General features: G+C 39.2%; 1 protein-coding gene across 2 annotated transcripts in view; it reads left to right on the top strand.

Annotated features, from left to right (window-relative positions):
* cdkal1 (CDK5 regulatory subunit associated protein 1-like 1) overlaps positions 1-25,214 on the top strand; it is a 322,974-nt gene that overhangs the window by 122,232 nt on the left and 175,528 nt on the right. For both annotated transcript variants that reach the window (XM_056762570.1, XM_056762571.1), the window contains exon 8: positions 22,915-23,018. In XM_056762570.1, coding sequence (XP_056618548.1) covers positions 22,915-23,018 — 104 coding nt within the window. The remainder of the gene's footprint in view (positions 1-22,914; positions 23,019-25,214) is intronic.

Genomic DNA, 25,214 nt, shown 5'->3' on the forward strand with positions numbered 1-25,214 from the left:
GTTGTCAATGGTCTCCCAGAACTTTCAGTTCCTGACAGTTTTCCTACTATGGTAGTCAATGGTGCCCCAGAACTGTCAGTTGCTAACATTTTTTTAAATATCGCTTTTTGTGTTCAACCAATGAAAGAACTTTGAACACTGAGAGGGTGTGTGTAATTTGTGACAGAGTTTTCATTTTAAGGTGAACTATCCCTTTAAACCTAATATATTGTACTATAGACACATCTGAATGTAAAGAGAGTGAATTCCAAACCACTCCAGAGCTTTATATGTATAACCGAGGCTTCCGATTTTCAGCATATAGTGATGCTTAATATATATCCGCAAAACAAAGGTCAACACGTGAAGGTTCGGGAGTCAACCATTAGCCTACTTTATATTGAAACAAATGAAGTTTGGAATGCAGCCTAGAGGGCAAAAGCTCGGTCAAGGAGATATGACCTCGTACCCATCGGCTCCTCTAACAGAGTTTCAGAGTGGCTGTATATAGTTGGGAGAACGTGCCTGAAGGACAAACATCTCAACAACAATCCATCAATGAGATCTCTATGGTCGAGTGGCCAATCAGAAGGCACTGCTAAAAGGCATATGGCAGTCTGCCTTAAGTTCACCAAATGGCATTTAAATGGCTCTTAGAGCACGAGTTAAACTGACAGAAGAATTGAACTATGTGCACTCGGAAATAACAAATCTGGCTAAATGCAGGTATGGGAGAGGTGGGTAAGATGTGCCAATTCTTCCGTTATCCTCCGTTTAACGAAAAAGAAGACACCGTTGAAAAGGAAAGCTTTTTTTTTATAATAAATAAACTGAGGTGAGAATGTGGGACACAGACCAGGATCCCCTGAATTCTGTCAGCTACAGTATGTACCCATTAGAAGACCTCACCCAGCAAGCCCTTGCAAATCCAGCCAGTACCCGGTTGCATAAAGGACCTCAAGTTTATGACTCTTAAGGGGTGATTTCCCTTAACCAAAGACAATAGGAGAATAACTTAAGTAAAACTCAAGGTATATTAAGGGCACACTTAATGGAAAATTACACTTAAGGTGCTTTATGCAACAGGGCCCAAAACTTTACTAAAATAATTTGAAGCTTTTTTTGTTTAGGTAGCCTGCCATGTAATCAGTCTACCAGAATTCCTTTACCTCTCAGTGTATGATTCATCTCTCTCTGTTATTCTTATCTGTTATTATTTTTTCACAAGACCCCGGAATATCCAAATATCCAAATGTTTGCATCTGAGGCATACCCCTGTCTTTAAAACACTTTCACTTGACTGGTCTTGAGTATGATATGCATTCTGTTTTTGATGAGCGTGTGTGTCTTATCCGTGTATGCGGTAATGGCTCGTGATCGCAGCAGGCGGTGTTGCTGATGTGATGCTGGATGTATAAAGTGGTCAGTGAGCTATGGCACCCAATTTATCACTCTGCTGCTCAGAGATTGGCCTCCCATTTTGGCCCTCAAGACTGGAGGGGTGACGTCTCTGGGGTTCACAAAGAACAAACCCACTGCACACCACAGCCGCTTTCCATTTTACATCAATATTTTGATTGACAGGGGGGCAGGTTTCATTAAAACAGGGTTTATTTGTGCCGTCTTCCTGTTGCTTTTAAAGTGCCCTCTTGGAGACAGCGCCTATTTTCAGTATTTTTTGTTTACGTCTTAATTTAAAGTGATAGTTCACCCGAAAATGAAAATTTTGCCTGTTTCTCGCCGTCATTTCAAACCTGTATGCCGTTCAGAAGATGATACTTTGAAGCATGTTGTTAACCGAACAACAGCGATATCTATTCACTTTCTATTGTATGGAGACAAATCAATGCAAGAGAATGTGTACAGACTTTGTTTTAAATGTATATTTTTTTTCATGAACTCTCCCTTTAAGGGTGTGAAAAATACATGTGTTCATTAAAAAAAACAAAGCTGTTTGTGCCCTGCAAGACTTTACATTTGCCCAATATCATGTATACGGTTACCTCTTTGGCACACACAGCTGCAGCCTGCGCATACACATCGCAAGGTAATCTCACTGCAAATGCTCCAGCGAGTTACCTGGAGCGTGTTGACAGTCCCTCCTCTTCCGTGTCTGACAGTTTGCAGAGGCCCTGAGGGATCTCGACGGACCTGAGGCCTGCTATCTCTCTCTCTCATCTGCCGCCTCTAATCTGCCCGTTTGTTCGACAAATTCCCCAGCACACCGGCGGCTTAATTAGAAACCGTCTCTTAGTGCCACTTAGAAACAAATGAGATGCAAATGGAAACACCTTGAGATTCACAGGAGCACCTTCCGGGGTAGCAAACATGCTGTTTGGGGACTTTGTGAATTTCGGTGTTATTTTCCCAGAGATTCCTTCTTGCCCCGTAAAGTTTGCATATCAGATCGCTCTCTAGAGAAATTTTGTTTTTCAAGCAAATGGTGTTTGCGTAACGCATAGCTTGTAGACGTGTGCTTGTGAGAATGTTTATGGAAGGAAAGTAATTATCTGTGTGCTAATGTTGGTCTTAAAGCGCACTACAGGGTGTGTGTCATTAGGGTCAGGTCTTTGGTCTTTCTCCATTAGCCTGATGGTAATTCAGAACGGGCCTAATGTAATGATTCCTGGTTCTTCCAAAAGCATTCTTAATGCCTTTTCAGAGGGTTGTAACCTTTTTAATGCACATTATGAGTTCACACTAAGGGCTAAGTGTAGTAAGCAACCTTTGCTATATTGATGATTAAATTCTGCAATAGGCTTTACACACGTTGTCGCCTTATCAGGCGTGGGGGATTAAAAAAAAAACTCTCTTCGTAATGTGGTAATGATTTTTTCCTACAGTGGTCCGACTCCGTACATCTCGGTTTACCAATAGAAAACACACACGACTGTCGGTCTGGTTTTTCTTTGTATCGTTTTACAAACGGTGTCCTAGTTGTCATTTAATGATTCTCAGTGGTGCTCGTGAGCGCCCCCTGTAAGACAATGTGACCGTGATGCAGTTGTATATATCAGACTTAGTCTGAGTGACGGATTGAGTCACGATTCAGTTTTCCTAAATCAGGTTTTCATACGAGATTATGTCTATTCATTTTCTTAGTGTGTCGACATGCGCTGTCTCTCCTCACCATGTAAAACTTATCAAGTTATTGAATCAATGAGATCATAGCAACTCACTGCTTTGCTTATTATGTTAAGACCGTTGACTGGATGTGAGGTTTGTAGCAGTGCAAAAGGAAGAAGTTTTTCAGTCAAGACATGTCTGTAATGATGAATGTGTGCTTGGAGGTAGATTAAATATGTATTTGTTATTGAACTTCATCAAAAAAAATTAAATAGTTGGTTTACTCATAAATGAACAATGTTTAAATTCATAGATCTGAATTAATTTATATATAGTAACCAATGGAACGATTTTGTTCTCTGAGGAGAAAAATATGGGATGATATCTAGAGTATGCTGTTGCTTTTTCCTAAACAATGAAAGTGTATAGGAAGCAGCATTATCAAAATCCAAAAATGTCAAATGCAAAGAAATTAAAGTACCATGAAAATAATCAATATATTTTAAGTCCAAGTCTGCTAAAGTCATATGATTTTTTAAGTAGTAGTCTGTAATTATAAAACAAAATTGATTGAAATCTCCCAGCTCTTTAATCTCATTCATGTTTGTAAAGCCTACAGTATATTTGAACGGCCTGTCAAATTGCGTCAGTGAAACCAAATGCTGTTTGTTGTAGCTCATCCTTTAATGGATCCACAGTTTCCAGGCTGAAGAAGACTTAGAAAGTTGTACCTCTGCTTTTTATTGTTCACTACTTTTGGTGCATAAGCAGCAAGAACGTTCGTCCCAAAATCTTTTGTGCTCCACAGAAGAATGAAAGTCAAACAGGATTGGAACAACATCAGGGTGAATAAATGAAGACAGCGTTACATTGTGATGGGAACTATATGCACCTACAGTTTTATAAATCAAAGTTTGTGGGAAGCTTGTACTAGCCTCCTAATGTTTAGACTTCTTTTCAATCTCCTGAGGTTGACAGTTGGAAGTGAAACCTTATTAAAACATCTCCCGTGACAGTCGACACGTGTTGCATCATGCTGAGCTATAGATGTGATAGCCGTTTCACTGTATATGTAAACACAAGAAGCCGAACTGGAGTTCAAAATGAGCAGGATTGGATGTCTTGCTCAGAAAACACGCATGTGTCGGATGTATCCCATCAACAGCAATTGTTTAGCGTATCTTTTAATCCTTAATGACGACGGTTGTTTTTGTTAGAATGTGGAAAGTTTGAGCAGTGACTAGATTCGACTTGTTGCAAGTGTGTTTTTATGCTTCCCAAAGTCATTGTCGACAGGTTCGAGTCTTATTTCCGCTCAGCTGTTTATCAGTGATTCAGCATGTTGTCAGTTCTTGTGTTGTGCATTCACCTGTTAGAACAAGAAACTGTTTCAATCTATTCATATAATGGATAATTGTTGTTAGTTCATCTCATGTATGTGGTTTTAAAGACTTGGGATGGTCTGTCTGGTTTTTAAAGGTCACATGAGTGAGTCATGTTGTTTTGCAAACCAGCGTGTTGATGTTGTTAGGCCGTGCGAGCAGTCTGTGTGTGAACTTCCTGATTCAGATATGTTTGGTTTGGCGTGTGAGAGTTACTGATCTTTTTCTCTACCACACTTCCTGTGACACTCTGCCCGACCCCGTTCTAGATACCCTACGAGTCATCTTGCTCTGTGAACCGGAACACCAGGGTGGAGCTAATGTGGTGTAGTGTGCATGGACTGATCCATGGAAGGACCGTGGGCTTATTGTGTCTTTTATTAAAGCTTTTTTGGTTAAACATGACAAAGAAGTAGGGATGTTATTCGACCGATACTGAACTAATTTAACACCGTCAGTTTATTAATTAACTGCATAGAGACAATGAATTGCATTTCTGAATAATCAAACGTTCTCTGAATTTCTGCTCGGTATAACAAATCTATTCAAAAGAGTTGCTTGTCCGGTCCTCCTCCGGCCTTCACATTTTTCTGTCACTGCTAAGAAAACAGTTCTAATTAGAGATGTTCTGATACCGATACCTATGCTCAGGGTAGGCAGGTGTAAAAGTGCAAAATAACATTGAACACCACTGTTATACATTAATGACTGTCAAATTATCGGGATGTGTACCACTACAGTATCCAATCAGAATGCAGAGCTCATTCAATAAAGCATGCACTATTGAATGATGCTGTTGTATGACACAGTTTTGGATTCTCTTGTGGTGCTTCTCTTATATATGTTTATGGTAACATCTGTTTTTGGAAGCTATTAAAGCACATATTTGATCTCAATTTTGCTTTGTGCTGATGCTGTCGTATTAGTTAGAGAGAGGTGTGGCATCATACAGTAACGTCTGTTTTTCACCGATATGCCCTATAGGAACAGTTCTGTAATAAAAGCACAAAACAACACTGCTGTGACTATTGTGAATATGCCAAACAGGACATCTTCCTGGATTCAACATCCTGGTGTTGGAACATGCTCATATTAAATGTACAGGTTTTCAGTTGAGGGAATGATTCCTGGGTCAACAAAGGGTTTTTAATCCACTCATCCATCCTGTCAAATCAAGCTCACCAGAAACATTACACGTCACAAGCCATGCAGAAACACTTGTGTAAAGCAACTTTCATTGTTCATTTTCTTTTTTAATGATTTTAAGAAACTTTATAAAATGCTCAAAGCTATCATAATCATTTGCATTCGCATATGGCTATCAGTCAGCCTGCTTCCACGTATTTACAGCCTGTAAATTATGTAAAGTGCTATTAGACAATTTTAAATGGGCCGAATGCTGCTTTGCACACGGCTACGCACACATTCCTCAAAGTGGCCTTGTTTTCAGAGTTCAGATGTTGCCTTTCATTTGCATTCAAATCTGGCCTGACCATTATCAGCTCAAACAAGACAAGAAAGACCTCATGCCTGAATCTCCCGTCAGGCGGCATGTCAGTCCGGTCCACTCCGGATTTTAATTCGCTTTTGAGGTACTTCTGACATCAGGCCTGACATTTTAAGGCCGTGGAGATAGAGAGCTCTTTGTCTGCCAGTGAAACTCTTACTGAGGTTTCTCTCACTGCTGGACGCACCATCCGTCATTCGCCTCCTCTTATCAGACCTCAGACCTCACATCTCGCCCCCTATTTACTTGTCGAGTGTTGAAGGCGTTACGCAGCTACCCTCTCCCCCACGACCACCCCTGACGGTTGATGCCCATGACGTATATTCACTCTTGGCATGGACACAGTGTTGACTTGATAGACTGTAGATGGAAAAATGCTTTGTTGTGTGTGGTCATCTGAGCTGACCTGACTGTCCCTTAGTCTTAAAGCATGACTACCTCGATGAAATATAGTAGATTTTTTACAGTCGACGAAAATTAAAAATTTACCTAATTTTGACTTTCATCAAGGGACTTTTTCCACAGGAACAAAACTTTTTTTTTCCTGCACATCCAGCTACTTAGCTTTACTTTGTTTGTTGGCCATGCTGAAAATGTTAAAATGTCTATTTGAGTTGGGGCTGTGAAATGATTCATCGGAAGTAATCACATCCATAATAAAGTTTGTGTTTACATAGTCTGTGTGCTGTTCATATTAATTTCGTGTTTAAAAACACGGTTATTTTGGTTTACTAAAATTATAACTTGGAAAATGTTTATATTAATTGAAATCAATTAAAATATTGACCTTAAAATTATTAGAAAAACTTAAGCAAAGGGAAAATTTAAATATTAGCTCAAACATAAACGGAAATAAGTTTACTGCACTAAAATTATAATAATAAACAAATATCATACAATTAAACTAAAGTATATATTTATTAAACTTTTATAGCAAATTAAAAAAATATTATAAAATGACAAAAGCATATACTAAAATTGCTAAATTAAAAAAAAACGATGATAAATGTGTTATAAACACATACATACATGTTTTTTATTAATATCAATAAGTTAAAACTATTTAAAATGTTTATTTTATATGTTATTTTTATAACATGCATGCGCATGCATGTGTATGTTTTTATGAATAAAACATAATAATATGCACAGTACTACTACTCATATATAATGTAAACACAAACTTCTATTCTGGATGTGATTAATCGCGATTATATTGAAAGCCCTTATTTAAATATAGACTGTTTAAACCAGTTAGGTTCTCCAGTAACATCTTGACCAGCCTATGTGGATTCATTGGGTTTAGTTTGGACCTTAAAGACTATAGATTTGTTTTGTAATTCAGGGAGATGAATAGATTATTTGAAGATTAAAGTTAATTGAACTCAAGTTAATTGCATTTTAAATAACGATGATAATAAAATCAGGCATTATTACCTAGTAGTTCATCTAGGTTATGGTTGCATCATTGAATTCCCCTTCAATCAGAACTACATTAAATTATAGAATGGGATGCAATATTTAAGAGTCAGGGCTTTTCCATTATTTTTCCATTTTCTTCAATTTTGTGTGAATTAAAACTTTTTCTTGCAGCTGTATAGATTTCAGTCATAGTCTTTTGTTCATTCCAACAACCCTGTTCACTATTTTTCCTCTCCTGGGTTCGTTATTCCCAGATCAGAGATAACTGTTTTATTTTACGACAGCATCAGGGAGTTACATTCGATTGCAGGCAGGTTTTTTACTAGCAGCGTGAATTATTTTTCGAAAAACCTTGCTATTGCTATAAAGGCAAAGGTCAGCCTGCACATGAGCTTTTCTCTCCTTTAAAATAAAATAAAAACCTGCACATGACCGCTTTTCTGCCCTTCAGCATGACTGTCTGTTCTGAGCAAGACCTGTTTATAGAGGCTGTTTACTAGGACAGGCCCGACAGGTTCTGGTAGATCTCAACTTTTGAGCTAAATTTGTTCCATATGCAGGCCATAAAATTAAAGCTGGAGTTAAAAAGCCCTCATTCTTTTTGACATTGTTTGGACCTTGTAAACGTCTTTAGAACTGTGAATGTTAGATATGTGCATTAGTATTGGAGGACTTTTATAAGTGATTGATCATGAATCTTCTCGGCTGATTTATCTGGCAAGTTCTCAAGCAATCAAAATGACCAAATTGAACATCCCTAGTGAATATATGCTTTTGACAAATGTCCTTTATATTAAGACAGCGGGGTGGGGGCAAGGGTCACAGACAAACCCTGTAAGACCCCCTCCTCTCAAGCTTTTGGCTGATGCTGAACGAAGCGGTTTCTGCCTCATCTTGGCCCAATCCTCCACCATAATGTGAAATGTGAAAAACATTAGCTTATGGCTCTGGCGAATTTTGTAAGTTCCCATTGGCCTTGTTCCAGTCCAGAGCCAGCTGTGTAGTCAGTAAATCCTGCTCTGCTGCTACATTGACTGCTTTAACAGTTTTTGGAAGGGTGAGAGAATGAGACGCCAGCCTTTTTCCACACTAAACAGTTTTTGGACCGAAGGCTCATCCACAGACATCATTTGGCAGATAGGCGACGAGATTGTGTGTATAACATGACAATGTGTTTAATAATTGCTGTTGATAACATACAGCTAAATATCTTTGATTTATATTTGTTCAATTTAATGCAATATCTCCTTGCATCAGTTTGGTTTGTCAGTCTCAAGGGAGGCTACGAGGAAATCTATTAAAATGTAAATAGTTCATGGAATGATTTTTTATTTATTTTTCTCAGTATTCACACAAATGTATCCTTGTGGAAATCTGTTCCCATAACATTGTTGTGATATTTGTGGGCCATAAATAATGAATATATAAATAACCTGCATTTGGTAAAAGCTGCTTTGAGCTTTTTGACTTAATCTGATCTTGTGCTTCATTTCTCTTCTAAGTATTTTGCAGTTGAGTCTGAAAGTACAAAAATTATGATAAGGCCGTCCTGTTTTTAAAATAATTTTGTGTGATTGTTAATGTATTCAATTGAAAAAATTGTATAAATCAAACATCATGTATTTGTGTATGTATTTATTTAATTTAATTTTTAATGTATTTTTTACTATATTTTATTCAAACTTTATTTTATTCTTTGAATGTATTCATTATATTATTTCATTATTTTAATTCTTCAGCCTCAATCAGAGTTATCAACAACTACATAAAAATTTGAATAGGAGCATTTTCTCTGCCAATAATAAAAAAGATCATCTTTCAGGTCTACAAATGCAATTCATTATCAGTAAACAGATTTTAAATGACCATTAATGTGCATTGTAATGATTCTATTAGCATGCAATGCATTTAACTCTTTTGCATCTTGATGTTTGTAGAGTTTTAGTCTAATTTGCTCATTATCGATTGCCTTTTGTTCATTCTTGAAGAGGAATTTAGTGGTCATTAAACCTCTACCCCCTCATCTTTTCAAAATCATTTGGGTCTTTTCTAACGCCTGACTATCGATGGTACAGCTAGACTTTTGAACGTGCCAGGAATGGGACTAGAAGGGGGGTATTATGATGTAGAGGTCTGTCAGGCCATAGGCGGAGGATGACCCTCCTAATGGTGACCCCCGTAGCCAGCTCTTCATCTGTATGTACACCTGCAAGGGCCACTAACCTAGTTTAGCTATCAGAGGCAGCCCAGCCTGTGTTCTGTCCAATCGTGAAGGGGACGAATGGACACATCTATTTGTCTTTGTGACGTGGAAACATATGGATACGGGACAGCTGGTTCATTGCTACTCAGATCCCAAATGATTGAAGTGCACCGGTCGGCCATTACGGCGATTCGGACAAATTAGTTTGTACGGTAGTCTGAAATCCCATCACAGGCCTTGGTTAAATGAAACAGTAGGACAATCCTGAAGCCTGGCAAAATTGCTGCCAATAATAGTTGAGTTGTGCTAGCAGAAAACCAGTTTGGGCCTCTCGGAGTCTCTTTACGCTAATGAGACTTCAATCACGTCTCATGGCCTAATAGACATTGATGGCAGCAGATTGGACAGCCACGATGATGATCATCCTAACTCGGTTAAGCCCTCCATTGAAGTTAATAATGTTGAACTAATCATATGTTCCCTATTTTATATCAAGTTTTCCTCTCTGTCCTCTGATTCTCTGAAGGTCAGCCATCGGAGAGGCCGCCCCGTGCAGCAACGCCTCAGGCTAATCCCCACATTTTCTTGAAAACAGCTTTTGTGTTTTAAATGTGCTTCTCATTATAGCAGCGTCACATGTATCGGTTTCGTCTTGGCTTCTGTTTCAGCCTGTTATTGGTGACAGCGAGTTGCTTATGGGAGATGTGAAATGCCCATTGTGAACTGAGGCGATGTGCCCCCACATCCGTAAACAAGCCCACTCCATTTACAGCCGTTTTGCAGACGCAGTCGTTAGCGTCATGGCCCGTGAAAGGAGGGCTGATCATTGGCCTCAAGAGGAATTACAAGAGGTTTGTTTGTGTGTCTGTTATAGTGGTTTACTTTCACTTCAGCCAACTCGTGTTATTGGAGGCGATGAGGGTGTAAAAATGACTCTTGGAGAGATTTATCAGCATTTAGCTTGACTGGCCAATGTCTATCTAATGGGCATCAAACAATCCCTGTGGATTCTCATCCTTAGTCACCATGAAATCAAAAATCTCAATTCTTATTTTTATGGAATATCGCAGTGTAAAATGATTTAAAAAATCGCATATATGTCCTCATAATCCCTCATTTAAACCACAGCTCAACTCTGTATGATGTTGGTCTATGCCCAAGGGCGGGACTTTATAGACTGTCCAATGGCCAGGCTTCCATCAACGGACAAGTTAGAAATAATGCCCCTCCTACATTTTTCCCCTTCCAGAAGCCATTGTTATCAGATATGTCACTGTATAGACGTTTTTTACGACACATTTCCGAGTGAAAGTGAATTTCAAAAGAGAAAATTAGTTGACGTGGCTTGCGTTTTTTATTGTGAATGTAGAAAAACATTTGTTGCATTTTGAACTGCAACTTGCAGCAGACTGACAGTTGAAGGGAGGAGTTAACGGATGCTCCGTCCAAGCCGTCTAATATGTGTCATTTGAGATGGATCGTCATTTCAGGGCAGAAGTGCATTTTTCCGATTTTAATTGAAGATTATGATGATGCACGAATTTAAAAAAGAAAGTGACACACGTTGATGAGCTAATAATAATTACTATAAACGCTGCAATATTGTATGAAAAAATAAGAATTGTATTTTTTTATTTCGACTTTAAGGGTGTTAATTTGTCTCGTTTGTGCAACGATATCATTGTGGAATAAAAAAAGGTTTCATAAATGCCACTCTTTCCTAACAGAAGTTTCTCAAAATTGGCGCTTAAAGGTGCACTTGATAATTTTTGCCTCTATATCGCCCCCTCTGTATAAACTATATAGTTGCAGGTTACTTAAAGGGGAACTATGCAGAAAAAAAGAAAATTCTGCTTTGAATTTCTCACCTTCGTTCTTCTTCGCAACGCACCATAATATTGTTGTGATGAGGTACGGGAGCATTCTGACTCCCGCCCATAGACAGAGCCCAACTGACATTCTGCGCTTTTTTCAATCTATAAATCATTATTGTGAAGACTGATTTTTTCATGTACTTTCTCAGCTTTGTTTGTCTGTTTTACTTTTTTTTTATAAAACAAACGCTGTGAATTGCAGCATTAAAGAATAACAATATGAACCAAATCCAGAAGATGTTCTGGTAAACAAGCAGTGTACAGTTATTAGCAATCTGTTTAAACCTCTGCTGTGCCGGATCTGCCGGCTATTCATTCTAATCTGATCCAGCGTTATACATGACTGAAATGTTTATTTAGGATATGCTGCATTGTGAGATTAATTATGTTATCTAGCCTTCCCTGTGTTGCTAGGGGCAGCAAAATGAATCCCAGACCATTTGGGACTCGCGTCTCCTATTCATCACCCTCTCCATTTTTCAGGGATTATCTCAAAAATGTTTACTGGATTATTTATATGCGTTGTTACCAGGGCCAAACAGTTTAGCTTGTATTGTTTGGATCCGGTTTCCCTCTTGTTGGAGGTGATCTAGGCCACCGTTTCCTCTCTTTTGCTGGCTCTAAAGAACATCTCTGTTTACCATGGTGTGGATTAGGAAATGCTGTTTGGGTGGTGAAAAGGGAGCCGGTCTTTTTCCCGCCTGTGTGTTGGAGGTGCCGTAAACATTACAGCATGCTTGTCCCCCTCTTCCTTCTCCTCCCGTGCCCCTGCTGACTCGGCCGTCAAGCCCCCAGGAGGGTCGCCTGCATCCTGAATGATTTGGCTGTCCGACAGGTCCGTTCCCTGAGGTAACGCTGGACGACAACAAACAATGGCTCTTATCAGACTCGCAGCTGACCTTAAAATATGAGCCTGTTATTCTCAGGTCCCTTTCCTCCTCATGTGAGGAGAGGAGCCAGGGTCAGGAGGTCCAGCGGTCTGCCTCGCTTTATGAATGTTCTAGGCTTTATTGTGTTGTGTTGTGCTTGCTCTTGAAGATTGGGTCATGAGCTCAGCAGAGCCTAGTGGTGGATGAAAGATTTGCCAGTCACTTTTTGACGATGGCCACTGGCTCATCCTACCCAGCTGTGGAGCCGTAAACCCAGAGCAGGATTATCTGCCGAGGACAGTCGACTGTTTATTAGTGCAGGAGAAGCGCTCCATTAGCTGGAAGGCACAATGTATGTAAGGCCATTTAGATGATCTGTGGTTATACATTTGGTCAGCACGAGTGATCCATTTTGTATTTTGCATCGCCTTGCTCTGCAGTGTGAAGAATAGACAATTTTATGATATGCTTACCAGTAACGCCTTTGGGAAACGTGGTAGAATTCTGTCTCTTCCTTACATATTTTTCATACTTGTCTTGGCCCAGTAATGTAGAAATAGAGCTTGGCCTTTCTTTAACCATTTTTTAACACATTCAGATTTTATTAAACCAAACATTTATACAAAACTGGAGATGATGATCAAATGTTCTGATGAATGAGTCTCAGGGCTAGAAAAATAGCTTGAGTGCACGGTTTCCAAAAAAGCGCCGATGGGCGGGCTTCCGGCCATTTGTGTTATCGATTTTGCTGCATCCACTCAGAAAAATAAAGTTTGGATATTTTTACGGTGGGAAATTCAAAAAATATGTTAACGGGACATTACTTGATATCCTAATGATTTTCTGGCATAAAAGAAAAATTGACAATTTGGACCGATACAATTTATTTTTGGCTATACGAATTTTGTAGTTTGTGTGCTACTTTAGGTTTTGTGGCCCAGGGTCACATGTGATACAAATATAAATTATCATTGAACCTGATATTTTTACACAAAAGAATCATCTCTTGATACTTCCACCAAAGCATGCACTGACATTAATAATAATAATCATAATAATATAATCATCTTATTTAATGGTTCTTTTATTGGTTATTGGGATATGCTTCTGATATGCAGACTTTTCCACATTTATTTTGTATTTGAACTGTAGTTGCATGACAAAAAAAACAGCTCTCTGAAAGCATTGTCAAGTTGTCTCCGTTGAATTGACCTTCCTTAAAGGATCTTGCTCAGGAGTTACCGCTTAATGTGATTTCAAGAGCAGAACATCACAATATTTTTGTCTGGAGCGACTCACAGCTGAGTGATGGAGCATTTTTGGCCTATCTTAGTGTTTTCGCTTCACACTTTAATATAGCCAGTGTGATAGAGTTTGTGCAGCTGTTTATGATCAGCTATCTTTTTTTGAGAATGCAAGATACAACTATCTGTTTTTTTCGTTCTCCTTTTTTGGTCACTGTTAATACATAAAATGTGATGAAGCTTTAAGACAGGCACTTATGAAATGGATTCAATTGTGGGTATTGATTTTCTGTGGTGCAAGTAATGGAATGCTCAGCTGAATAATACATCCATGACTTTATGAGTGATGATGTATTGCAGTAAAGTGAGATGTTTGTTCTGTGTCCTGGGAGGGGTCCTGAAAGCTTTGGTGTCTCTCTGTTGCAAGCCGAAGGCCAAAAGGAGACAGGGGGGATTTTAGGAATGAGGTTGTGTTTGTATTAGTTATGTGAAGAGTCAAATGTGAAATAGGATCTAGCTTCTGCATTCACTGAAATGTGGAAGATGCTCCTCCTTAGAAGAAGAATTGTGAAACATCTCTGTGTGGAATGAGTGCACTTTGGTTAGTGATTTTCAATGTTTTTAAAGTATAGTTACAGCTGGAATGTTTGACCTATCCCGATAAGGGTTTTTTTGCCCTCAGGTCCGAGTCGAGTCATTTGATTTTGAGTATCTACCGATGCCGAGTCCCGATCTGATACTTCTATAATACATAAAAAATGAATAAAGAAGAGCGAAGAAACAGATCCAGGATTTTCCTTATTTTTTATTTAATTCACCTAATTGTAACATTCAACAACTCTGTGAACAAACAGAGCGCTTCTCTGAGGTAGCTTGAACAATCAAGTAATAAATAACATCAATTATTCACTTTTGGACTTTAGTGCAACAGTAAATATAAAAGAAGTCTAATATAATATCAAATAGCACCTCATCTTAAAATACCCTTTAGGCATGTAAACAAATAAAAAAATAAAAGTGCCTCAGTGTTTGCAAAGCCAATAATGTGCTTTTAGGAACTACACTCCTAACTCTTACTGTCATCACTCATTGCGATCATTTGTGCTATCTTGGCTGTGATGTCCTGCACCTTCGCACTTTTTTCTCTCCGCTTCAAACTCTCCTGCAGCGTGAGCCGACTCATCTTCGGCGGGTTGTCTGGGTAAACTCGCTGTATTGTGTCAGGTTTGTTGTGTTAAGTGTAGCCTTTTCCTTTCCACCTCTTGCAATCCCAAGTTTACATATCTCACAGTTTGCTATGGCAATGTTGTTGTCATCAACTTTATATTACCTCCAGACCGCAGACATACTCGCGCTTTCAGCTTCAAGCTGCTTCCGTGTTCTACTTTGCCGCATTTAACCAATAGCGTCTCTGCAACAAAGTGATGTCATGCCGCACGCGTTGCTGTTTCTGTGTGGAGTCAAGAGGTACTCTGTACCACCGCATAACTATAGATGTGATAAAAAATTATGCGAAAATATATACATATATATCTGAGTCCTGATCGGGAGGTAACGTCCGATTCCAAAAGAGTCTGAAACCACGTCATCGGGCCTGATTGCCGATCACGTGATCGGATTTGGACATCCCTATTACAAACCATGTATGATAGACACGGTGTATTATCGGACTGTCTAGTACTTCAAATCCTGAATGGATATTTGTGTTTCATGTTTGTTGCTTATTTTTTTTTCAAATCACTCAATCTGCTGGACTACGTGTTTACAGAGTGAAGTGTTTTATTGAATCAGACTGTTTGAACATCATTTACATTTTCTGATCTTTCATGACCTGTTCACCAGGACACATTCAGCTGCTATGACACTATGTTAAGCACAGGCATCCTCATTCATCACTCGGTTATTATCCCATATTCACTCAAGAACATTTAAGCACATTGCTCATTGGCCATCGATCACAGCTTTCATGTTTCTCGCGCGTCCTTTCATCAATGCCACAAATATATCTTCAACTCCTTCACTTTTAGCCACTGTCTCATTACAGGAAGAGAATGGAACGTTCTCCTTTGGGACATGGAAATGGTGATACCTTAATTTCATCAGAAGCGGCCTTATCATGGATAAATCGTAGCATGAAACCCAATCAAATGTTCTTGCCTTTTTTGGCTGGCATGCATTGTGCATAGTGATACATTCATTCTGAAATCACCCGATCTTCCCGCAAAGTTGCCGTGGGCGCCAGCATTACGCGAATGAAATGTGGAACACTACATATTGCAAAAAAGTAGCCAGAAAAGTTGATGTGCATGAAAGTTTTATAGAGAAAGGAAATATGTTAAGACAGAAATCATTAGTCGAGTTGAAAGCAAATTTAAATAGGCCTGTGTGTACTTGGTAATTTAGATTTTCCCTGGCAATTACAGCGTGGGATAATGTGGGCTTCAGAGTACTTGCATGCCTGTATGGTACTAGACCAAATTAGCACAAGGCCATCAGCCGAGACGGCTAATGATCGACTCTACCCCGCAGTCAATTTCAAGGGAAGCAACCTGAATTGATTAAAGCACATTTTAGGCTAAATAATAATTGCTTCTGATAATTAAGTATATTCATCTTCAAGAGTTATCTTCAAAACAAGAGGCTTGAATATTTTCTAATATAATGCCAAGGGCATCATCGTTTGAAAGCGATTTGAAAGCGTTTTACTGAGAAGTGATTTTGGCGTTTGAGATGAGTTTTTCTGCAGTTTTCGGGTCACCTGGCGTTTTGAGAGTCTCAGACATGGGGCCACAGTGCACCTGGACTCCAGATCAATATATTGTTGTACAATTCTACAAAGCTGTAACACAATCCCGCTGTGTTATCAAACTAATGTATGGAGTGGTTTTCAGCTCCACTGGTCCGAGCAGATTATTCAATCTCGCTCGCACATTCGCACAAAGGTTCGCTCACAGACTGCCGCTTTGTCTTGATTTTTCTTTTATCGCATGTGGCAGTGATGTCTTTTTCGAATTACGCACGCTATTTATCGTCATAATGATCAGGAGAGATGACGTACACAACGGACGGCTCAATTACTCTTTGTTGCTGCCATCATTAGCGTGGCGGGTGCACATAACGTATAGTTCCCTGGAACAGGCTTCTGCGTTTATAGTCAATCGTGACTTTGTTTTAACTTCAGAACGTCATATATTACTGCAGGGGTGATGTAGGAGCGCTCGTGAGGTTTGGGAACCTCAGGGACATTTTGGGTGGTGATTAAACCCCTAATAACAGCCAGCCTATGTTTCAGGTCTTGGCGTGTGCTCCGGCCTCGCATCTGCGCGCTGGAGGATGTGCAGAATTGTTGGCGTCTGTGAGCTTCGGCTTTATAAGCGAACTGTTGTGGATTACAGCCGGCTGTAGATTTGCTTTTAATTAAAAGCCAACTTAGTGTTTTTCTGGCCCAGCGTAAACCGCTGCGGTGCAGATCGCCAGCAGATTACAGTTTAATTACCAGATTACGGCAGGAAAGCGGCACTAAACCGTGGACCACGAGGACGAGGGAAGTTGAGGAGATGGTAAACATGGCATTATGGCAAACGGCATTCACCTGAGATCATATCATTGTCAAACAAGGCGCCGACACAAATCTGTCAGCAAACGAAGCCTCAAAGAACAGTTAGATCCTCCTGGTCTGTTGGAGAGCCCATCTGATGCGCTCGATTATCGTTTGATGAGGCGTTGGGGAGGTTGTAGTCTCAGTCTCAGACGTCACACCCACGGACAGTTGGCTTAACGTCAGATGCACAAGGCTCACTTTTCAGGAAACACTTAAGCATGGTCAAAGTCGTCATCTGATTGGTTGAATTTTACCGGAAGACCTGCGTGTCTGGGTACGCAAGACTAGGGAGTTAACTAATGAGAATTTTCAGCACAGACGAAAAAGAAAAAGAAACAGCATTATACTGTAAGCATGTGAGATAAAGTGAAAGAGCATGTTTGAATGGTTCTGCAGTGGAACCATCATCTTCGATCACGGGTCTTTGCAACACCGTTCTGTGGTTTTGTTTGATGTTTATCGGGTCAGATGCAGTGAGTTTGCCTCCATGAAACATGGCTTGGAGCCTCCCAGATTCATACATGCCGTTATTTTCTTACAGCTCAAAGGAAAAGTTCACTTCAAAATCTAAATTGTGTTATTTTTTACTCACCCACATGAGGTTCAACGTGGTTTACGACCTCCCGGCATCTTCGGAAACACTAATAAATATATTTTAGCTGACATCCGAATGATTTCCAGGCCTCCCCATAGACATCATTGTTATAGTTGTTGTCAAGGTTCAGGAAAGTAGTAAAGACTTCATTAAATTTGTATTAGTCAATGGGAGCAGATGCCGGCCTTCTGACTAACAACCCGGAAGCACAACTCTGTGTTTACAAGCAGACGCACACTCTATATAGGCAGATCTTTGCAAAATGTCTGATGATTTCGATATTGAGGAAAACTTGCGGTTCTTTGCCCAACCGAATGCGCATGCATCGAAGTGCTCTCTTGAACACCTAGCATAGACTGACATAACAGAGGAGAATATATTGATTAAAGTTGTCATTTTGTTTTTGTTTTTCACACATAAAGCATTCTCGTCGCTTCAAATATATTCAGTTGAGCCACTATGAGTGGATGGACCAATTTAGCCATGTCTTTAGTACTTTTCTGGACTTTGACGATAACTTAAACCATGATTGTCAATTAGGAGGCCTCGAAATCTCTTGGATGTCACCTAAAGATCTATATTTGTGCTCCCATAATGCCGGTAGATCTTAAAACATGTTGAACGTCATGTGGGTGAGTGAAAGAATAACACAATTTAAATTTTGAACTGGACTTATCCTTTAAAGGGATAGTTCAGTCAAAACTCCAATTTGCAGTTCATTTACTCACCCTCAGGCCATTTGAGATGTAGGTGACATTTTTTTCTTGAGTATCTTGTGTCATCCCATTATATGAAGCAGAGAGGGCTGCGGATTTACCAAACAATCTTCTTTATGGTTCTACTCAAGAAAAAATGTCACCTACATCTCGGATGGCCTGAGGGTGAGTAAATAAACGGCAAATTGTAGTTTTTGGCTGAACTATCCCTCTAACACATTTTTTGTTTGCGTCTGGAGGCCTGGGTGGGGTCTAAGACTGATGTTCTGGTGGAAAAATGTTGTCATCTGTTTCCTTTATGAGGTTTCCTTGGGTATTTTTCAGAATAACTTGTATCTAAGGAAACAGACTTATGTAAGATGTTGTCTTCAATCTACTTAATCAGCAAATATACTTCATGTATTTTTTTTTATTTTAGATCAATGACGATGTACAATGTTGTACAATAATTAACAATTACATTACTTCACTCTAAACACATCTCTGTGTCTAGTTAACATTAACGCATTTTAACTCAACCGTATGTTGCCCCTTTTATTTATTTATCACAAAGTCAATACAGAATGAATCAAATGACTCAATGTTAAAAAGTGTTGTTATTCGACACATCCTTTCTGAGAGCACATTCATGATTAATGCTAGATAGTGAATAGTTATTCAACTAAAATAAATATTTATTGTGTATTCTCTAGTAATAAATTGGCAGAAATGTACTCTTGGCCTTTTATATCAAGCAGTTTCTTGATGTCTCACCCCGAGTTGCATAAACTATGAGTTTTCCTTCCAGTTGTTCATTAAAAAAAAAAACTAATTCTAGACATAAACATATGTTTTCAGATTAAAATATTTGAATAGTTCAGCTGTAATTTGGAATCACATTTCCATAAATTTATCTGATAAAATGTTATTCCCATGTGCTTGACATTTTTATTAAAATGTCATTTGTTTTCTCCTAACAGAGCCCCTATTGGATAAATATTTCAAATTTGAAAATGGGTTCACTTTAAAAAGGACATTTTCACATTCACTACAAACATTAAGACAGAGACAGTACACGAGTTCATCTGTAGCTGACATCACAGCTCCTGGCAAAACTCAATGATTCTTTCAGACTTATGTTCATATATCGATCATGTTCATACGGCCCTGGATGTGCCTGAGAGATGAGGACTCATCTGAGCTCCCATAATCCCCTCTGGCCTGTGAGCTCACACTGCAGGACACAGCTCTTGTCTTCCCTCAGGCTTTACTATTGAGTCATACCCTCTTACTCTCTGAACCAGTGCACCTTTTGTTTTGTCTGACGTTCCTGGTAAGGCCATACATGAGGCCTTGGCTGTTTTGTATTATATATATAAAAAATCTATAGAAAACAGATACTTTTATTATGTAAATAATGGTAGTAATAATAATAATATATATCAACAATCTATAAAAATGTATACTATTTTATACAAATAATTGTAGTAATAATAATACTATCTATACACAATCTATGTAGTTCATATTTTATATAATAATGTAATAATATGAACCTATTTCCTACACTGGTTGTTGATTCTTTAGCGAACATATGATTATTCTTTACTACACAGTCTATCTGACCTTGAAACTACATGCTTTTGTTTGGTGATGTTTTTTAATCTGTTTTCAGTATTTCATGCTCTCTAAACCCCAGACAACTTCCCATCATCCTTCAAGCACAATAGAAGACAGCCAAATTTAACTCCATGCAAACTTCTTTTTTAATTTCCTACCCGCACATGCCCATCGCCAATTAATATCGCAAGTTTAGTCGCTTATCGACAGCTTAGCTCTTCCTTCCTCTTTCCATATGGAGAACCTTGTGTCTGGAACAGTCCTCTTGGGCGCCCCTTCTGCCGACGGGAGTCAGCACAATTTAGCTCTGCCTCACTCACATGGGCTCATATTAATAAATTGAGGGACCATCTAGTGTCCGGGGAGCTTTCGACATTGTCTTCCTGTCACAGTACTGTTGAATAGGTAACAAAGAGTAAAGCGGGTTAGATCTCACCAGGGGCCGCTTAGTCTTGAAGCCGTGATGAAGTATATTGTCCGTATGTATGTCTGGCTGTAATTAATGGCGGCAGACGCAGGCTTTGGGCAAAAGTAATTAAGAAATTATTTACTGCGGGTGTCTTTTCAGAACGTGATATTTTGGGTCGTACGTGCAGATGACAACAGAGAACGCTTTATTATTAGTATGCGTAAACCAGTGTTCTGGGTCGCCGGTCTTTTCTGATGCTCACGGACGACAGGGAATAAAACCATTGTGAATGCAAATAATGCAGTGCACTAAAATAGGACAACAAAATAATTGGCCTCAAAGACCACGTCAAGATTATTTTGCGCCAATAAATCAGACTTAATACTCGTATGATGTAAAATCTGTTACTAAAGTGAAACCACTGGTGCCGTAAGGAGCTTTAGATGTTCATTTAAAGCTGACCATCCTTGAGAAACACAAGATGGCAGGTCTTGTGACGCTTCATGAGATACAAGCCTCTTGACATGAACAGATTAAGAACCGCAGGCGATGACCCACCTCTAAAAGAGCCACGATTCCACCCGCACTCGTGCATCTATCAATAATAAAATCACGCAGCAACCTGCATTAATAAGCAATGAGACTTCTTGAATGTTTCAGATCACTTCAAATGTTTTGATGGACGTAACAGTGGATGCAGCTACGGGTATCTCTGGATGAAAGGACCTCACGATGGAATATCGAAAGTATCCCGCTGATTCATATCTTTGATTTCAAACACTTCAGACTTGTCTTTAATACCCATCAAAAGCTTCAAGAATCTTGTGTCAGGCGTGTTCTTTTGTCTTTCTCTCTTGCACTCTGTTATTACCGAGCCACCGGTTTCCTGTGATTGTCTAAGGCAGGACTTTGAGTAAATAGATTACCCAAAATGCAGCCTGCCCTACATTAATGTCAGCCCTCGCCATGAGGGACCACAATCTAAATTCTAGAAATAGCCAGCTGTGACCTGACCTCCTGTCAGGGACCATATAGAGCAGAGCAGGGGTAGACACGGATTGGATGGATGTAAAAACATTGCGTGGTGACTTCATGCCCGTTGGGATTACAATGAGGTTGATCCATTTTGCTGGGCCATATCACATTAAAGAGGGCCCCTGGTGCAGCCCCGTTCCCAGTCGAGGGGGTTTCAAGCGCACCCAGAACATTCTCTCGTGCGAATGAGTGTATGTAAGGGACCCATCTGCGCTTGTTTTCTTTGAGCTTGAGTCATGTGACCTATCCTTCTCTTTTAATGGCTGGTTTAATTTGGCAAAGTGCTGGGAGATAGATGTTGGCTGCTAAAGATCATGTTATGTCAAAGGGAGACGCCGGTAGCATTTACAAGAATCTCTTTATTCAGCTGTTCGTCTTTTTAAATAACAATTTCGGGAGATAGAAAGGACAACAGTTTTAGCATTCACACTAAAAGATGAAAATGTTTTGTTCTAAGCTTCAACATGTGTGTGCCCTTGATATTTGAACAGATTTAGAGTGGCTGTTTTATCATGTTTTTTTTTTGTTATTGTCATTGGTGTGAATCGGCTATTTCATTTGGTTGTGTTTCTGAATTTCTTGAAGTTGTGGTTACATTGTGAAACTTTTTTCAGAAACGAGCTCCAGCTTAAACCACAGCAATTATATTCCCTCCATTGTAACGTGTCTTAAGGCGCAGTGCAGGTGAGCTCCACAAATCTTGTTCGTACTTTACCTCAGCACTTTTTCTCAGCATTGTCGCTGGAGGGAAGGCAACGCTGGATGCTGGGCTTTCTGGAGGCTAATGATACTCCTCGTGGAAATCGAGGATTTTGAACTCTCTCTCTGAGCTCTTGGATGCTGTCTTGACGCCCTGTCAGAGATTTGGCCTGCGGCAGAGCCAGTGTCTCAGTTGCCGTTTGAAAGCAGCTGGACGGAGCTTCATCGACAGTAGTGATGAAATACCGGACAGAGCTCAAAGCTCAGAGCACCAGTTCTGTTCAGCTCTCAACGGAGCTAATTCAGCAAAGCTCACACACACACAAACAAACAGTGCAGAAACCTCTTCCACACAGACTGCCAACTTGTTACTGAGCATTCCGTAGAAGTGCTTAGAGAAGAACTACACTGTTATCAATGCATCAAACTCATGCACACAAAACCGATGTCACTTTGATGACAAATGCATTTCTTTTCATGGTTGTTATGTACACATCATTTCTTGTCGCTAACAATGTAATAAACGCCAATGTTTAGTCTTTTGGGGATCAAATAGACACGTCTTGGCAGTTTTCGCAGAGCATAAACATGTATTGTTTAAAAGGAACCGTGATATCTGTTATACTTAGTTCTGTGTATCTCATGTTCTCAAAATGCTTTACAATGTTTATAATCTAAAGTTGATCATGTCTACCCTCTCCCTCTCTTCCACAGCTGTTTAAATGCTTGCACATACTGCAAAACCAAGCACGCCAGAGGCGAATTGGCTAGTTACCCAATAGAAGAGCTTGTTGAGAGAGCCAGGCAGTCCTTCCAGGGTGAGTCCAGAGTCCAAGCACTGGCTTTTTCTTATGTTTAACCAAATATATTAAATCTATTCGCTCTAGCGAAGGAAGTCACACCTTACTGTAAAACAAGCCAACCGTCTAACAGTAAAGATCTCGTGAGGCTAAAATAATATGATTTTTAGCACAATTTGATTGGAAATATGTTGTTTAATCATGATTTTTGCCATCCATTTTTATAAATATATGCCTTCCCCCATTCAACTAAAAAAGACTGTTGACTTGCTATGACGAACTGCTCTTTGAAAGCACGTTTCATAAATACATTATCTCCTTTGGCAAAGAAGCGAAAACGTGATGTTAGTTCTGTTTCAGCCAACGTAATTCTTCGAAAGGGAGGTGTGGAGTGAGCTGTTGGTTGCATTTCTCAACCTCGCCACTAGATGTCACTACATTTCATACACTGGCCCTTTAGTCACGATAGTCTTTTTAAATAAATTCTGCAAAGGTCTATAAAAATATAAAATGTAAGGTTGTTGTAAGTATGTATTTTTTTTTCACTTTGGATTTGCAATTGAGAGGTCAAGTATGCTGTTTTGATAGCGCTCAAGTACAAATTCTACAAAAATAATACTTGAATACTTCTGTGAAGTACCATTACACCAGGTGCACTACTCATAGCGTTCGTCACCAGGCAGATAAACTTAAAATCCCTTTCATTGTCGTTCAAAAACACTCAACCAGCCATTCAGAAGATGGCTTCCTTTGGCCCATTTTGGGAGTGCTATTTTGCTGGTAATGTTTGTTTTGTTTAGGTTTTGTAAAGTAATTCTCTATATGACCATCAGATTAAAAGACTGATGTGTTTTTAAACTCTCATTTCTAAAGCTGGGGAAATCACTTACTTTGTCTGAGCTGTACAGTGTATCGATTGGGACCAAATGCAGGCAGGTTTATTTTTTTCTCAGGCATATGCTTATGTTTTTTGGTCTTGGAGATAATGCCCGTCAACAGATGTGCCAATGCATCTGCTTTGGGCTGCGGGCCATGTTTACACACACATCGGTCCTGATCCTTTCTCTCCTGGATGGGATTTGAATGGATTGGATTGATGGATTGTGGACTACTTTGGAGGAGAGCTGTTTCACTTAATCAGAGCTTTTATTATGAAGAGCCGCATACATAAGACGTGTGCCCAGACCTGATTGTCCGTTTGTATTGTTTGGTCACTGAGAAAATCACACTCGGCCTTACTGTGTTTATTGCTTTGAGTTGTGCAATGTTTGAATGGGAGGGCCGAAATGTGATTTGGCGTTTGTTTTGGCAGAATTGCAGGATGCTTTTGTGACTTCCATACAGGATTGACAAAAATATCAAATAATGACGATGTATTTGTTAATTATACTGCCTGTATACAATCAGTCTATACATTCAGAATTGCAGGTTTTTGGCCATTAAGATATAATTTGTACCCGATTTATTGTTTAAAAGTTAAGTGTCACTTTACTGAAATGTTTTGATGATCGTTTTTGAAAATAGTTGTGTGTGTGTGTTTGTGTGTTTGTGAGTCGTGGCTCATCAGCAGTTAGAGATGTGGAAGTATGGGGCAACAGGCCGTTGGTGGTCGTCTATAGTGAGAGAATAGAAGCCTGTGAAAAGAGGAAGTTTGAGGTGGTTGATTGTCAGATTGTCACTTTTGAACTGCATTGAGCAACTTTTGCATGTGTTTGTGGAATTGTGCATCTGTATTTGAGGACACCTATTATAGGTTACACACTTTACGGGTGGTTTTGTGATCTTCGAGTGTTTTTCTGTGTTTTGTCGTTCTTGTTTGAGGGCTCTCGGTATATGTATTTTAATTAAGAGTATATTTAAGGTCAACATGATACTTTTAAAGACATGCATTTTAGTGGGTTTGTCTTGATCACAAAATTGTATTCAAATTGTAGAACATTTTTACTGGAACTTTATTCTGTTAACCAACCAGATTTATTGTCTATCGCTTTTGGGGAAATGTAAAACAATGTCTTAAATATGTTTGAATGAAAATTTGTTTGAAGATATAAAAAAAATATAGATCTTGTATGAAAAGTGTGCTAGACACTGGGCTAGTAATTTTTGCCATACACTTGCCACAACCACTGAATTTTATTTTTGCAATATTCTATTCTTATATAATTGCAATATTCTATTAAGGGTATCGGCAAATATAATGTGGCTGAGAGAAAA

This window comes from Triplophysa dalaica, chromosome 12 (genome assembly GCF_015846415.1).
Source record: "Triplophysa dalaica isolate WHDGS20190420 chromosome 12, ASM1584641v1, whole genome shotgun sequence".
NCBI lineage: Eukaryota > Metazoa > Chordata > Actinopteri > Cypriniformes > Nemacheilidae > Triplophysa > Triplophysa dalaica.